Source organism: Enhydra lutris, unplaced genomic scaffold (genome assembly GCF_002288905.1).
Source record: "Enhydra lutris kenyoni isolate GAN:26980312 unplaced genomic scaffold, ASM228890v2 scaffoldscaffold13, whole genome shotgun sequence".
NCBI lineage: Eukaryota > Metazoa > Chordata > Mammalia > Carnivora > Mustelidae > Enhydra > Enhydra lutris.
Genome location: NW_019154097.1, coordinates 49,411,054 through 49,427,586, shown reverse-complemented (window position 1 = coordinate 49,427,586; position 16,533 = coordinate 49,411,054). Strand labels below are relative to the sequence as shown.

At 46.5% G+C, this 16,533-nt stretch overlaps 1 protein-coding gene across 1 annotated transcript in view; it reads right to left on the bottom strand.

The window, feature by feature from the left end:
• LOC111145600 (tripartite motif containing 4) overlaps positions 1–15,311 on the bottom strand; it is an 18,681-nt gene extending 3,370 nt beyond the window's left edge. The window contains exons 1-5 of the mRNA XM_022500608.1: positions 14,760–15,311; positions 8,623–8,718; positions 7,777–8,007; positions 3,173–3,195; positions 2,839–2,936 (exon numbers count right to left, since the gene is read on the bottom strand). Of these exons, the coding sequence (XP_022356316.1) occupies positions 2,839–2,936; positions 3,173–3,195; positions 7,777–8,007; positions 8,623–8,718; positions 14,760–15,152 (841 nt within the window). The 5' untranslated portion in view covers positions 15,153–15,311. The remainder of the gene's footprint in view (positions 1–2,838; positions 2,937–3,172; positions 3,196–7,776; positions 8,008–8,622; positions 8,719–14,759) is intronic.
• Between the last annotated feature and the right edge of the window lie 1,222 nt (positions 15,312–16,533).

Below are 16,533 nucleotides of genomic sequence, written 5' to 3'. Positions count from 1 at the left end.
CCGACTGACTTATTTCGCTAAGCATAATACCCTCTAGTTCCATCCACATCGTCGCAAATGGCAAGATTTCATTTCTTTTGATGGCTGCATAGTATTCCATTGTGTATATATACCACCTCTTTATCCATTCATCTGTTGATGGACATCTAGGTTCTTTCCATAGTTTGGCTATTGTGGACATTGCTGCTATAAACATTCGGGTGCACGTGCCCCTTCGGATCACTACGTTTGTGTCTTTAGGGTAAATACCCAGTAGTAACACCCAGAATTTTTTAAATCAGGAATGGATATTAGGTTTTAACAAATGCTTTTTCTGCATCTACTGAAGTGATCATATAGGTTTCCTTTTTTTAGTTTGCTAATATAAATTACACTGGTTTTTCAAATGTTAAACCAACCTGCTTTTCTAGAGTAAAACCCATTCAGTTATGATGCTTTATCTATAAATATGTTGTTAAGTTCAATTTGCTAAAATTACCTTCAGAATTCTTCTGTGTCCATGAAGGACACTGATCTATAGCCCTTTTCTCTTGCAATGTCTGTCTGATTTGGGTATCATGATAATGCAGACCATGTAGACTGAATTGGGCATTGTTCCCTCTTTAGTGTTTTGTTAAGAGTTCATGTAGAATGGATATTTATTTCTTATACATTTGGTAAATTCAGAGGAATGGGACATCATCTTTTTTTTTTCCATTTAACATGTCCTTTTCCTCTTCTTGCATCAAAAATGTTCTCTTTACCCTGGTTTTGGTGTAGTTCCCCTCATATTTCTTGTGCTGAGGGCTTATCAACCTTATTTAATCTGTGGACTTATGGTCTTCACCAAATTTGGAAAATTTGGAGACTTTTTTTTTTAAGATTTTATTTATTTGAGAGAGAGAGAGAGGGAAAAAAGGAGTGGGACCGGGAGGAGCAGAGAGAAAAGCAGACTCCCCGCTGAGGAGGGAGCCCAACATAGGGCTTGATCCCAGGACCCTGAGATCAAGATCTGAGCTGAAGGCAACCATATAACTGAATGAGCCACCCTGGGGCCCTGGGGCCATTATTCGTTCAGATATTTTCCCTGTCTCATCCCCATCCTACTCATCTCCTCAAGGATCCCACTTACCACCCATAAGCCTGCATGAGATTGTCCCCCAGCTCACCAAGGCTCTTTTCACATTTTAAGGTTTTTTCCCTGCATTTGTTTTGTAGCTTCCACTGGTGCACCTTCAAATTCAATCATCTTTTTTTTCTATTAATCCCAACCAGTGGGTTCCTCTCCATCACTGTAGTTTTACCTCCAGAGGTTTGATCTGGGACTTTTTTTAGATCTTCCACATCTCCAAATACCTCTTACAGGATAGCTGATTAAAGTCCTTCTGTGCTTATTCTAACATCTGGGTCAATCCTGGGTCAGTTTCAATCAATTATTCTCATCATGTGTCATACTTTCCGACCTTTTTACATGCCTGGTAACCTGTGACTGGATGTCAGACATTGTGACTGGATGTCAGACATCAGGTACTCATTTTTTAAAATCTTCTTACGCTTTGTCCTGGGATGCAGTTACCTGGAAATAATTTGATCCTTTCAGAGCTGGTGTTCATGATTTATAAGGTGGGTCCACTAATGAGGCAATATTTTCCCAGGAATTAGGAGTTTTCTAGTCAGGCTGCTAGGAACGGGCATTGTTTGGGCTCTGTGGGAGCACTAGGAACTGTTTCTTCTAATCATTTTGGAAACGTCCTTCCTCAGCCTAAGGTGGTTTTTCACAAGCATCTGCTGGTCAGTATTCTGCTAAATACTCAGGGGCCACCTCTGTAGATCACTGCCCCCTGGATGGCCCTCTCCTCGCCAGTACTCTGGCCAGTGCTCTCCAAGCTCTCCCAGCTTTGTCCTCCTTGGACTCAACCCACTCCTCCACCTGGCTCCGCCTCCACGACCCTCCCCGCCCCCTGCAATGGCCCGGAAGCCCGTCGGGCTGGAGGATGGAGCCATCCCAGAGCTCACCTCATCTGTTTCGCCTTTCCTTGTCCTGTACTGCCTGCCTGACATCCAGGGTTGGGAAAACGGTTACTTCGGGTGCTGTGTCTGTCTTGTTTTAGTTTTCTCAGCTAGCTACGTTTCAGGCCGAGGCGGACATCCAGTCCCCAGTACTTCATCTTAGTGGACAGCTGCCACCACAGGGTCCTCATCAGCGATGCGCGCGAGAGAGCTGCCTGTGCCGTGTTTCCAACACCGACAAGCCTCAGCATGTCCCCGGAGATCCAGTCACCTTATCTTCAGACTTTCCTACACTCGCCATCTCCACCCCAGCTCCTGCCTTTCCCCACAACGTACCTTATAGTTTAGTCACGTTGGATGCCCTTCCTCCGTTTTCTCCACAGCTTAGCTCTTGCTGCTCCCTCTGCTTACACGAGTATACCTCCATTTTCCACTTGGCAAACTCCTATTCATCCCTCAAATCCCAGAACAATGTCACCTTTGTGTGAAAACTTCCCTACTTCATCCCCAACAGAGCTCTTTCTCTGACCTCCCATGGTATCTTACTCGTACCATGAAAAACGGGAGATCCCACTATGTTACAGCAAACGATAGGAGTCTCTCTCTCTCTAGTTTACTTACATTCTTGGAAATAGGTCTTTTTCTTTCTGTATCGCTAGCAGCTAATAACTCGTGGTTTACATTAAGTTAATGTTTCCTGAATGAAGCATATACCCAGGTATTCTAGTTATCATCATTTTTCCTGACCCTCCTGCTGGCCCTATGTTCTATTTCCTCTTTCTTTTCTAGACTCTTCTCAGTGCTTATTCTCTTATATTAAAGATTTCTGGAAGATGCAACCTTGCTTACCTTGGAATCGCTTCAGCATTTCCTTCATCATTGGAATCTGGCACACATTCTTCAACATTAAAACTTCAGGGGAATAGTCCACATCCTGGTTCTCACTCCTAAGGAAAGCAGAGAAGGCTGCTCTTCTTAGGAGGTAACTCAGGCAGCCAAGGCCCCCAACTCCCACTGAGGGTTCCAAGCCCAAAGCTTAGACCACCACGTGCCCATTCCCCCTTGCGAAAGCGAGCGGTGGAATTCCTCCTCCACCGACTCTCAGGTGTGCCCGGACTACTCTCTGGAGCCCAGGCCTGTTTCCCCTCCACTCAGGGTCCCGTGAAAAAGCAGCAGCTCATACCTGGTCAACAGATCTTTTGGATTCTGTGAAGAGAAGAAAAACATAAGCAAGTTACGTCCCCTCCTCCCAAGATCTGGTACTCAACTTTGTGAGCAGGTGTTTTACGTCAGTCGCGCTTGCTAATGTCACGGGTGACCTCATGCTGCCAAACCCAATGGACTGAACACACAGTGTCTTTTTCTTCGCAGGACCCCTCTGCGCTGTTCGACAATGGCAACCAATCCCTTTCTTGAAACCCTACCCTTCTTCCTTTGGCACTTCGACACGAACTCTCTCCTGGCTTTTTGCCTACTTCTCCATCCATTCTCTTTCACCCACAGACAGTAACAAGTGTTGGTGAGAATGTGGTGAGGATACAAAATGGTCGGCCTCTTTGGAAAATAGTTTGGCAGTTTCTAACAAATTAAATATACGATGCAGCCCGGAAATTCCGCTCCTACTGTCCACCCAAGAGAAACGAAAGTGTATGTCCAGACGAAGAGGGGCGGGTGACTGTTCACATCAGCATCATTCACTATAGCCAAAAGGTGGAAAAACCCAAATGTGCATCAGTTCATGAGCCAATCCACAAAATGTGACATATTTTATAGTGAAATACTATTCGGGAATAAAAAGAGGAATATAAATACAATACTAACGAATGCTACAACATGAATGAGCCTCAGAAACAGTATAAATGAAAGATTCCATACACAAAAGATCACAGACTGTATGACTCTGTCTACAGAAATACTTAGAAAAGGAAATCTAGAGTCATAAAGCAGACTGTCTGAGGCTGGAAGCAGCAACAGAGATCAGCTATAAACAAGCACCACGTGTTCTTGTTGGGGAGATGGAAATGCTCTAGAACTGGACTTCAGTAAGTCCAGTTCCACAGCCAAGACTTCCACAACTTGGTAAAATCACTTACTTAGCTACAAAAAAGTACACCTCAAATGGGTGAATTATAAGATATGTACATGATACCTTAAGAAAGCCTTAAAAAATGAAGTATCAAAATGGTTAATCGACACATGAAAAAGTACTCAACCTCATTGGTCAGTAGGGGAACGCAGCTACCGTTGGAGCGGAGCGCAGGGGTGCTGACTGAGGGCCTGAGCTAACACGCTGTTGCATCTGGGACGGCTGACATGGAAGACCCGACAATGCGAAGTAGGGCCGAGCCGACAGGGCCGCGGGCTCACTCTCACTGCCGGGAACCATGGCAACTGGTGCAAGCACTCTGGGAAATGGTTTGGAAGATGAACTAACATCCGCCCTGTGACCAGGAACTGCTTTCAGAAAAACACACAACGGACAGAAAGGTGGACACTTTCCTAACTGCTTTTCTGTGACAGTAAAAGCCACCCCCGAGCTGTGACAACCAAAAATGTCCCCAACACTGCCCGTGGGGGAGCAAGATCTCTCCAGGCTGGGAAGTGCTCCGCAGTGATGGACAAAGAGCCATCTACAATGACATGGGTTAGTCACACAACATGATGTCAGGAAAAAGCAGCACGTACTGAAGACTCTTATTCAAAAACAGGCAAGACAAAACTGCATGAGAAGTCCAGAGGAAGAACAGCCTCGCAGAAAAGGAAAGGGGTGTTGATGGGGCCATGCGGGGGGTGTCTAGCACCCCGGCCCGAGGCTACTCGTCCTATCATTCATTTGGCTGGTGTTTCCATAGATGGGTCCCTTGGTGATAATCTGTCAAGTTTATGATTTATTGTATTGCACTGTATTAAAAATGATGCCATCTGAATCCATGGACACAGTAATACTTATAGGGGAAAGTAGACCTTAAAAACATCTACCAGCAAAAGAAAGGGTCAGTGTAGATGGGCTAAGCATGCCAGCTCCGGAGGATGAGAAAGAACCAGAGCTACAGAGCAACCCCAAGAACTAATTAAGAAAAAAAAAATTATAGGGGCACCTGGGTGGCTCAGTGGGTTAAGCCTCTGTGTTCAGCTCAGGTCATGAGGTCCTGGGATGGAGCCCTGCATCAGGCTCTCTGCTCAGCGGGGAGCCTACTTCCCCCTCTCTCTCTCTCTGCCTCTCTGCCTACTTGTGATCTCTGTCTGTCAAATAAATAAATAAAATCTTTTAAAAAAAAAGAAAATAACAATTATAAAAATTGGAAGAGCAGATGTTAATGATGTCATTGAAGCGTTAACGGTAGTGGTAATGGTGTTAGAAGAACCTGGATTTCCATCACTGGAAGAAGGAATGGCAAAATGTGGTGGATGGACACATGGGTCCAACGTACATATGGCAATAGGAATGGATCTTAAAGACATAGTGAGTGCCTAAGGAAAAAAGCAAGGGGCAGAATGCAGTAAGATTAAATCAATGAATAAATTAAAAACACATAAACCAAAGCAATACTGTGTATTGTACAAGAACACATTCAAGTAAGAGGTAAAATTTAGGAACAACAGTATTTTTTTGATGTTCCTGTAGTTCTTTTTTTTTTTTAATGTGTCTATAGTTCCAAGAATGGAAGTGACTTAAAGGCTAAAAATGAAGGAATAAAGGAAAAAATGGAGAGGTGAACACATCAGTAAAATAAGTTCTCTTAGGCCCTGAGATACTATGATCCAGTTCTATGTTCTTGAAACATTTCCCTACCCTTGCCCTTATTTTGGCTGATAGACTTTTTTGTAAGCCTTCTGCTGATTCATGTGTACCTTTGAGGTTTCAGATTCTGAGCAGATATTAAATCTATATTGAAAAAAAACTATTTAAATGTGTTATTTCAAAGATTCTGCTAAAGTACAAATTTGGATATGTGACCAGCACGTTGAGAAAGTTCTAGACAATTCTCAGAAATCATTACACTTAGATGGCATGTAACACCCTGCTAGCAATTTCCTGCTGAAAGTAACTGGTGAGTGGGTTGCTATGTCTCTCTTCCTTAAAGGTAGAAGAGAATGCTGTCTCTTGATAAGAAAAAAAGAAAGAAAGTGGGGCATCTGGGTGGCTCAACTGGTTAAGATTGAAGCAGTGATCAAAAACCTCCCAAAAAACAAGAGCCCAGGACCTGACAGATTCCCTGGGGAATTCTACCAAACTTTCAAAGAAGAAATAACACCTATTCTCCTGAAGCTGTTTCAAAAAATTAAAGCAGAAGGAAAACTTCCAGACTCTTTTTATGAAGCCAGCCTTACCCTGATCCCCAAACCAGGCAAAGACCCCACCAAAAAGGAGAATTTCAGACCAATATCACTGATGAATATGGATGCAAAGATTCTCAACAAGATCCTAGCAAATAGGATCCAACAGCACATTAAAAAGATTATCCACCATGACCAGGTGGGATTCATCCCTGGGTTGCAAGATGGTTCAACATTCGCAAATCAATCAGTGTGATAGAACAAATCAATACGAGAAGAGAGAAGAACCACATGGTCCTCTCAAATGATGCAGAAAAAGCCTCTGCCTTCAGCTCAGAGTCCTGGGATCAAGCCCCTTGGGCGCTTTCTCTCTCTCTCTCTCTGACAAATAAATAAAATCTTTAAAAAAAAAAAAAAAAAGGTAATCACAGATTGAAGGACCTCTTCAATAGTTCTTTCCTCTTCAGTCACATACGGAAGAAAGAGAGGTTCTGAGGGCTCTAAGACCAAAGGCGAATCATCCCAGCAGAAAAAAAGAGACCGTCACAAATGTTAGATCCTACCCGAAAACTGAAAGAGCTAGAAGGACATTTACCTGATGAGGATACAAAGGTAAAGGACTACTTCTAATAAACTGGCTTAGAAGTCCCAAATCTAAGGACTAATGAATTACTTTTTTCTTTTTTTAACTTTTTTTTCTTTAGGAGGCTCCATGCCCAATGTGGGGCTTGAACTCAACCCTAGGATCAAGACCACATGCTCTGCTGACTGACCCGGCCAGACACTCCTAAGTGCTAAGGAATTAGAATTGTCACCTTTTAAAAGTTGCTGGATATTATAAATTATTTAAATGAATGTTATCAATCAAAATCTGGGGCTAAGAGCAAAGTTCTTATCAAGTTATGATTGTAATGATTAAAAATTAGTTAGAGGGCGCCTGGGGCAGGGGGCTCAGTCAGTTAAGCGTCTGCCTTCAGCTCAGGTCATGATCCACGGATCCTGAGATCCAGCCCCTTGCCGGGCTCCCTGCTCAGTGGGGAGCCTGCTTCTTCTCTCCCTCCGCCTGCCACTCTGCCTGCTTGTGCTCTCTAATAAATAAAATCTTCAAAAAATAATAAATTAGTAAAAAAAAAAGTTAAATTTATCTTAAAAACTGCCTAGACAGTTACCTACTTTGTGATTTTTAGGTGTGCTTTGTTTTACTACTCTAACAAAGAATTACAAATGGACAAATACGATGAATGGAAAAGTCTTAGATGCGCTTCAGATCCTAGACAAACCGTGGGCCCCAGTGAACCCAGGTGTCTCGTAATACCTGAGCTCAGCACACCGGACTTTCACAGTCATAACCCTTGAAAGGTGAATCTTTGGTTCTTTGATGATAGTAGTAATATAATCACCAACGGAGAGAAAACATTTCTTCTCCGACACCCACTCCCGAGGAAAGGCCCGTAACTCTCAAGACCAGCGGAGCCCCAGGAGCAGCTCGGCCCCTCCGGCCAGCCTCACCTGGAGCAGCTCGAGGGTTGAGCTCTCGCTCTTCTCCGTGACCTCCAGGATGAGCTGCTTCAGGGATGTGATTTTCTGATGAAGCTTTAACGTGTTCTCATTCTGCTTCTTCTTCGTCTCTTCTTCTTCTTCGCTTAGTCTCTGAAGAAACAGCTGCTCTTCCTCCTCCAGAAAGAGGTGCAGCTTTGCAAACTCGGCGCTCAGTCTCACCCGCTGATTCTTCATCTTCTCCTAGAGGCACAGGAGATGTGCTCAGACTCCCCCACAGCCCATGGGGCTCCCATCCTGATCTCCGCCCCCAGAGAGCTCCTGCCCAGCCCACACCCCCAAGACTTCTGCTCATCTAGTTCTACAATGACGTGGCATCTCTGCACTAGCCTGCAGAGTATGAGTTCATGTTTCCTAACACGGGAGTCTCTCCCACTGATGGCAACGCCTTGTGCGTATGCCCTTTAAACTAGAATACACTTTCACATTTAGTATTTAGTTCAGCCTCCAGGACACCGACAGTGTAGTGTTGTTAAACCTTTGGATGTGCAGCAGAGCGCATCGCGCCTCCCAACTAAATGATTCTCTCTCAAAGCAAAGCCCGTTTACCTTCCATGATGCTGTGGGCCCAAACCAGCAACGACCTAGGAATATAGTTAGGAAAAAGTGGGAAGCAGAGGGGCACTACCTTAGAGACATGGGGATAAAGCATGTGAAAGTCCCATCCCCCGAAACCACAGGTCAGTAGAGAGCCTGTCACCTGTTCTGTCACCTCATCGGCAAGGAGCCTGACAACTCTTCCCAATACCACCAAGGGGCCTCCGGGGCGAGAACTGCCCCCACGGCTTCTGCTGTTACCTTCCACTCGGTGGCATTCTTCACCTCGATGTCCTGAAAATACATGGCTTTCTTCATCTTGTCCTTCAGACTGCACTGGGCCTTAAGCAGCTTTTCCTGCCGGCAGAAACGCATATCAGAGAAATCCTCCTCTCCGCCAGCACCCTGCCTGCTCAAAAGCTAAAAGCCACCCAATCCAAACAGGGAACAAGATTGAGAAAATGTTCAGGACAGCTACAGACCTAGGCATAAAAAGTATTCTGGGCTGAAACCTTCACAACACTGTAAGAGTCACTATACAGAGTCTGCCTATTGGGTTGGCAAAAATGAAAATTATTAAATAAAGGATTAATAAATACCTAATATTGACAAGGGAAGCCTCTGATACTGCAGTGGTGACAGATTTTTTTAAAAAGGTGCCATTGTCCGTTCAGTTGGCCAACATCTAGTACACCATTAGTAATTTAAAAAAATCAATTAATTAATCAATGCTCATGCAACAAAAAGACCAAAAAACAAACAAAAGAAAGGCGCCATCTTTGTGAAGGGCAACGGAAAGGATTGAGAATCATTTAAAATGCATAAGCCTACTTCCAATAACCTGTGCAATGAAGCACTGGCAAAAATAATATGTATTAATAGGTATAGTACTGTTCTCTGCAGCATGATTCATTATCCATCAACGGGGAATTATTAAATAAATTATGGTGTTTTGCTACTCTAATGCCAATCTCAGGTAGCTCTCGATATACTGACATAGTTAAGTTAAAAAAACTAAGCTGTTAGACAATAGTATTGTATAATTTTGATTTGAAAAGAAAAAATATGAATGTATTTATGTGTGTTTTATTTACTTTAGGGAGAGTGGTAACGCCTGAGCAAGGCAAGGAGCAGAGGGAGAGAACAGCAGGCAGACACCCTGCTGAGCGCAGAGCCCTCCACCAGGCCCAATCCCATCACACCGAGACCAGGACTTGAAATGAAATCAAGAGCCGATGCTCAACCAACTGAACCACCCAGGTACCCCTAGGTGTATGTTAGTATTTAAATAGAAGGAAAGGCTGGAAGAATATATACCTAAGTATTACCAACACTGGTTATTTCTGTGGAATAGAAATGTCTTGGAAGTTGGGGCGTAGGGACTAAAAATTTCATAAATTTCTGTTTTGCTTGATTTTCTACATGAGGCATGTACCATTTTGTAATTTAAAAACCTGAATGATGGGGTGCCTGGGTGGCTCAGTTGGTTAAGCCGCTACCTTTGGCTCAGGTCATGATCCCAGGTTCCAGGGATCAAGTCCCATATCAGGCTCCTTGCTCACTGGGGAGCCTGCTTCTCCCTCTGCCTGCTGCTCCCCTGCTTGTGCTGTCTCTGTCAAATAAATAAATAAATAAAATCTTTATAAATACATACACTTATACCTGAATGACCTGTTAAAAATATAAAAGGAGTCAATCGGCATTAACAGTGTGGTCTGTGGAGGGGCAGCACCTGGTAGCAGAAGGTCAAACGTGACCTCAGACAGCAGCAGGCAGGTTAGAGGTACACACACAAGAGAAAACCGGCAGGCTCAGTGGGTTTGGCATCTGCCTTCAGTTCAGGTCATGATCCTGGAGTCCCGAAATCCCTATTTCAAGCCCTGCATTGGGCTCCCTGCTCAGCGGGCAGTCGGCTTCTCCCTCTGCTGCCCATCCTCCAACCCCATCATGCTCTCACTCTCTCTCTCAAATAAATAAATAAAACCTTTTAAGAGGTGGGGCAGGGTGCACCTGGGTGGCTCAGTGGGTTAAGCCTCTTCCTTCAGTTCCAATCGTGGTCTCAGGGTCCTGGGATCGAGCCCCACATCGGGAATCTCTGCTCGGCAGGGAGCCTGCTTCCCCCTCTCTCCCTCTGCCTGCCTCTCTGCTTACTTGTGATCTCTCTCTCTCTCTAATAAATGAATAAAATCTTAAAAAAAAAAAAAAAAAGGAAAACCAACAGGAACTGGTAACCAAATGTCTACAGGAGGAAGGAGTCCCGATTTAGCCTGTGGTTTCTGGCATGACACCTAGAAGGACTGTAAGCTATTTACCAAGTCAGGAAATATAGGGAAATGAGCGGTATGTAAACAGAAGGTGGGAAATCATATTTGACTTGAAAATTTGAGTTTGAGCTGTGTGGGGGATATCCCAATGGGTACAGTTAGTTAGCAGCTAAGGGTCAAGAAAGAGATCTACAGGGCACCGGGGTGGCTTAGCCGGTTAAGCATCTGCCTTGGGCTCAGGTCATGATCCCAAGGTCCTGGGATTATTAAGCCCACATCAGGCTCCCTGTTCAGAGGAGGAGGCTGCTTCTCCCCCCACCCTCATATGCTTTCTCTCTCAAATAAATAAAATCTTTTTAAAAAGAGGGGGGGGTGCCTGGGTGGCTCAGTGGGTTAAAGCCTCTGCCTTTGGCTCAGGTCATGATCCCAGGGTCCTGGGATCGAGCCCCGCATTGGGCTCTCTGCTGTGCAGGGAGCCTGCTTCCTCCTCTCTCTCTTGCCTGCCTCTCTGCCTCCTTGTGATCTCTGTCTGTCAAATAAATAAATAAAATCTTAAAAAGAGAGAGAGAGAGAGAGAGAGATCTGAGCTGCAGAAACAGATTGGGGGGGTAGAGCACTGGCAGCAGGTGACGTCAGGGCATGAGTAAAATCCCCCAGTAAGAGTCTATCAAGAAGGGGGTCCCTGCTGGAACTGGGAACGACTACACTTAAGGGAGGTGTAGAGGATGAAAATCCTGCCAAGAAGCTGAGTGGTGGCCAGTGAAAAAACCAAAGGATGGCTTCTTCGACACCAAAGCAATAGAAAATGTAAATAAAACCTGGCGGACTGCAAATGCCGCAGAGTGGCCGGCCTAGGGCAGCTTCCGGAAGAGTGAATGCATGTCAAAGTAAAAAGCTAAAAGAAAAAGAAATGAACAGAACTCAGAAATAAGCATGACAAGGTTTTTTTAATTCTTCCCTAGGAGAAGCATGAAAACTAGTAGGTATCACTTGTCTTCTGATCATTTACAAATAACAATGGCTAAAACAAAGCGAGGTCACTGGAAAGAGTGACGGCCCCAAAGCTGGCGAGGCTGAGGTGCACCCAGGGCTCTCACAGGACTCGGGTGGCCGTGTCACGGGCAACAGCAGCTCTAGGCAGAGGTCTGGCATCAGACTAAAGACCCATCAATCCCAGGCCCAGCGGTTCTACTCCTAGGTGTGCGTCCACAAAAAGACCTGTATGAGATACATCAGTTCTATTCCTAAGAGCCAAAAACTGGACACAGCCTAGGTACGCAGGGAGAGAAAGATGCGTAAACTGCGCTACGGTCACAGAACAGAATACGATGCAGCAGTAAAAAGAAACGGGCTACTGATGCGCACAAAATGGGTGAATCCCAAGATACACTGAGCAAAAGGAGCCTGTAGAGAGGAGTACATACTATATGATTCCATTTATGTGAAGTTCCAGAACAGGCAAAAGTCATGTTCAGTGGAAAAAAATTAGAACAGTGGTCGGGTAGAGGGAGGGAGCAGAGATTAACGAGAAGGTGGGTGGTGGAGCTTCTGGGGTGATGATACTGTTACTTTTTTTTTTTTAAGATTTTATTTTTAAGTAATCTCCACACCCAGTCCGGGGCTTGAACTTGCAAATCTGAGATCAAGAGACACGGGCTCCATCGACTGAACCCATCAGGAGCCCTGGGTATGTTGCTTATCTTGAGAAGGATTTGGGGTGCCCAGGGGCATGCATTTGTCAAAGCTCAGCAAATGTGCACTAAAGATGTGTGTATTTAATTGTATTAAATGTAACTTCAAAAAATACAACAAACATATGTTAAGTGTGATTGATATATGCAAGTGAAAGTGTAGGAGGAAGTCTGCAGTTAACTTTAAATGCCTCTGGGGCACCTGGGTGGCTCAGGTCATGATCCCAGCGTCCTGGGATCAAGCCCCACATCGGGCTCTCTGCTCAGCGGGGAGCCTGCTTCCTCCTCTCCCTCTCTCTGCCTGCCTCTCCACCTCCTTGTGATCTATCAAATAAAAAACTAAATCTTAAAAAAAAAAAAGCAAACCTTTAAATGCTTCAAAAGGAAGTAAGAATTGATGGACTCAGAGAAAAGATGGATAGGTAGGCAATACACAGAGTAAAATGCTAATGGCAGAATCTAGATGAGGGTCTACTGGTGTTATAAAATTCTTCCAGTTTTCATGTTTGCTTGGAAACTGCGTATTAAAATGTGGGGGGGGGGATGAAATTAGGTTTTACATCACAAATTCACCTGTGCAGATTTCTTTCTAATACAGTGTCGTCTAACATGTAATCTATTTATTACCCTTAATTGTTAACTTAAATAGGTATATAATCCTGCTACTTCGGAAGCTATTTCCAGGAATTTTGTTCTTTTATCAAGGATATAACTGTTACTTTGTGATCACTGTCAAATCTGATGTATTAATCAGAGAGCTGTTTTGAATGGCACCAAGATTTCTTTTCAAGTTTTCACTTTTACTTAATAATGAAAAAACAATCATCTTTTAAATAGAATTTTTCAACTTTTTAAAAGCCCTTAACAATTCCAGTATGCATGAAATATCCCATATCGTTGGTTCTAGTCCAAGACTGTAAGTCTTTTGGAATCCTGCCACAGTTGGAATCTGACTAGGGCCCCTGAATAAAAACGGGAATTCTGGGAACATTAGAAAACTCGTTCCCTGCAATAACAGAAACTGCCACAAGGTGGCAGGAGGGCAACACCAAGCAGTTCTTCAACACTAATTCCCAGCGCTCTTCCTCCCCCTACATTCCAGAAGTACTGAGCAACTTCCAGTCCTCGGACAATTATCACATGCCATTTCAAGCCACCACACCGTGGCATATGCTGTTCCCTTGGCCTGAATATCCCCTCCCTACCTATTGTACTCACCCTTCAAGAGTGAGTTCACATTCAGCTCCGTGAAACCATTTCTGACTCCCCACTGACTCCTCACTGACGAGGCTATGTACTTCTTACAAACTTGGATAATCCACTCACACACTGAAATTTTTGGTCTGCGTGCTTGTGTTCCCTACAAGACAAGGGCTCTGTCTTTCTTATCCGTTTATGTCCAGATCCTAGAACAATGCCTGGCAGACAGTACTAAGGTACTGAGTGGACGTACACTTTGTACTGCCACTTTGCATACCTCCTGTTTGTAATAAATTGATAAAACTGTGTGGCATTTTATAGTTTATAAAACACTTTGACTTGTATCATTAAACCCGTGTATTCAACCAGTACTTACTAGAAACCAATTCTGTTGGAGACCACTGGAGTTACACCATAGAAGGGGGTAGGACTACTCTGGAAAGGATGATCAAGGAAGGTCTTCAAGCTAAAAGCTAAAAAGATGTAAAGGATGGAAGGTGGGAGTAGAGAAAGAACAGGCTTGAAACAAAAGCAAGAAGACAGTGGAGCTGGAGCAGAGTATGATAAACTGATTTATGCAACGGAAACTCCTTAACCCATAAAATAGGTAGGACAGATAATCTCCAAATTCAAACATTAAGTGATTTTCCCCAACTGATGGAGGAAGCTGGGAACAAATCCCAGCTTCATCACTCCATGCCTGGCGTTTCCCAAATCATCAGCTGTCTGTTACACCTGTAGGTATACACCTGCACGGTGCAATACAGCCCCCCTTAGCCAGGTGAGCACCCAAAATGTGGATGGTCCCAACTGACACGTGCCGTGCGTGTAAACACAGATTTTAAAGGCCTATTATGAAAAACCAAAGTAAAATATCTCACTGATAACTTTTCATAGCCATTAGCATCACCTGTTTCTTTGTACCACTAGGAAAGTTTTATTACATACGTGGCTCGCATCCTGTTTCTATCGGACAGCACGGGCATACACCCTGTCGGTGTGACTGTCTTAAACTCGGAGCTGCCAGGAGCCCGTACCTTGAAAATTCTATGCAGACCCTCCCCATCCCAGTTTTAAGCCCAGCTCTGAGATCTATGCGATGCTTAGCTTCTTTGCACCTGGAGGCGGGGTGGGGGCTGTACTTTCAAGGGGAACAGCAGCCACCTCGTGGGTACTTGGATGAGAATGAGGTCAACGGTAAGCCTTCCCGGGAAGAGCTGCAGCCCCGCTACGGCCCGCTCACCCGGTAGCTGCAGGAGACCTCGTCGATGGGCGCCATGGTGTGCCCCTGGTGCTCCTGGGACTCCCTGCACACCAAGCACACGGGCCGCTGGTCGTCCTCGCAGAAGAGCCGAAGCGCTTCCCAGTGGCGGCCGCACAGGCCGGGGGGCACGGGGCCCTGGCGCCGGCGCCGCGTCCTCTCGGTCAGCCGAGCCAGGGCCCAGTTGGGCCGCAGCGCAGAGAACGGCGACGGCTGGCGGCACTCGGGGCAGGGGAACGAGCCGCCGCCCGGCCCCCAGCTGCGGTGCAGGCAGCCGCGACAGAAGTTGTGGCCGCACTCGATGGACACCGGGTCCTCGAAATAGTCCAGGCAGATGGAGCAGGTCAGGTCCTCCTGCAGGTCCTCGGCTTCCATGCCGCTTCTCGGCGTCGGGGTCGTGGTCGTGGTCGTGGTCGTGGTTGGGGTGGCGGCGAGGCGCGGGCGCGGCCGCGGCCGGCTCTCCACGGGCGGCTGGGAGGGGAAAGCGCGGCCGCTCCCCTGGGGGCTCGGGACCCGGGCCGGGCGCGCGCCGGTCGGGCGGCGGCTCTCCCTCATGCGCGCGCGGCAGGCCCTGAGCGCGAGCACGGCCGCCGCAGGATTTCCGCGACGCGAGGGCGCGCAGAGGCGGTCCGGGCCTGGCCGCGGGGCACGACGGGACGCGCGCGGCGCATCGGGCCAACGATAGAGCTGCGGAGCTCGCTGCCGAACGCCTAGAGAGGACGCGAGGAACCTTCGCGAGCAGCAGCTGGAGGAGCCTAGCCGGGAGGCGCGGGTGAGGCGGCGCCGCCCTTCACGTCGGAGAGGTGAGGTCCGCGTTCGCTTGCGGCGCGGGGTGACTTAAGTTCTGACTTCCTCGGCGAGCTGCAGCCGGGTCGGGCGTTCTGGGCGTGCTGCAGCCCCAGGGCCCGGAGGGCCAGGAGGACCAGAGGGAGTTGTGCAGCTGGGCCTGGAGTGGGGGACAAGGAAGGCGCTGGGCCTGTTAAGCTTGCTCTCCCACAGGTCCGTTCTTTTCATTCGTTCTTCGGTCTGCAAGACCTCCGGACTTCATTCTCGGTCTCCAACCGCAAGGGCTAGTTGAGTTCTTGGAAAGGCAGGATTCTCAACTGCCCCCGTGAAGCCCACATATTCTGGTGTTGGAGGAGCTGGATACGTTGAAGAGCCAGTGTTCGGAGAGGTGAGCAGGAGAGGGAGTGTTTAGCCCCCACGAGCTAGTGGGGAGGGGGGCTGTTCCCCCAGTCACCTTGATTTCTCTCTTTCCAAGCCCCAGGAGACAAACACCACAGAAAAGAAGCTCATTCCTAGAACGTGGGACACACCCAGTGCAGATAAGGCTACTGACAGTTAAGTCAGGGTAAAGAATCTAGGGTTAGATGATCTTACCCGGACAGGAGACTTCCCACCAGTGTCTTAGGTGGTTCAGCTCTCGACAGGTCTGTGGGTATGGGATACTTTAAGCCACCTGGGGGTGATCTGCTGAGTGGCTCTTATCGAAGATGCTAGAAAGGAGCAGATCCTGTAGCTGCAGCCCTAACTGCTGGAGCAATTCCCGACCCTCCTACCTGAGGAGGTTGAGCCCAGAACAAAGCCTGGGGAGTGGAGCTGTAAGTGTCCTAAGGAGGACATTAAGAATAATCTGATGGGACCAGAGCATGGGTGGAAAGGAAATCAGTTTTTCTTTAAGTGGGAGTGGTTAAGATTGGGAAGCATGGATAGATCTGTTTTGGTACCCAACTTGAACAACCACCACTTTGCTATC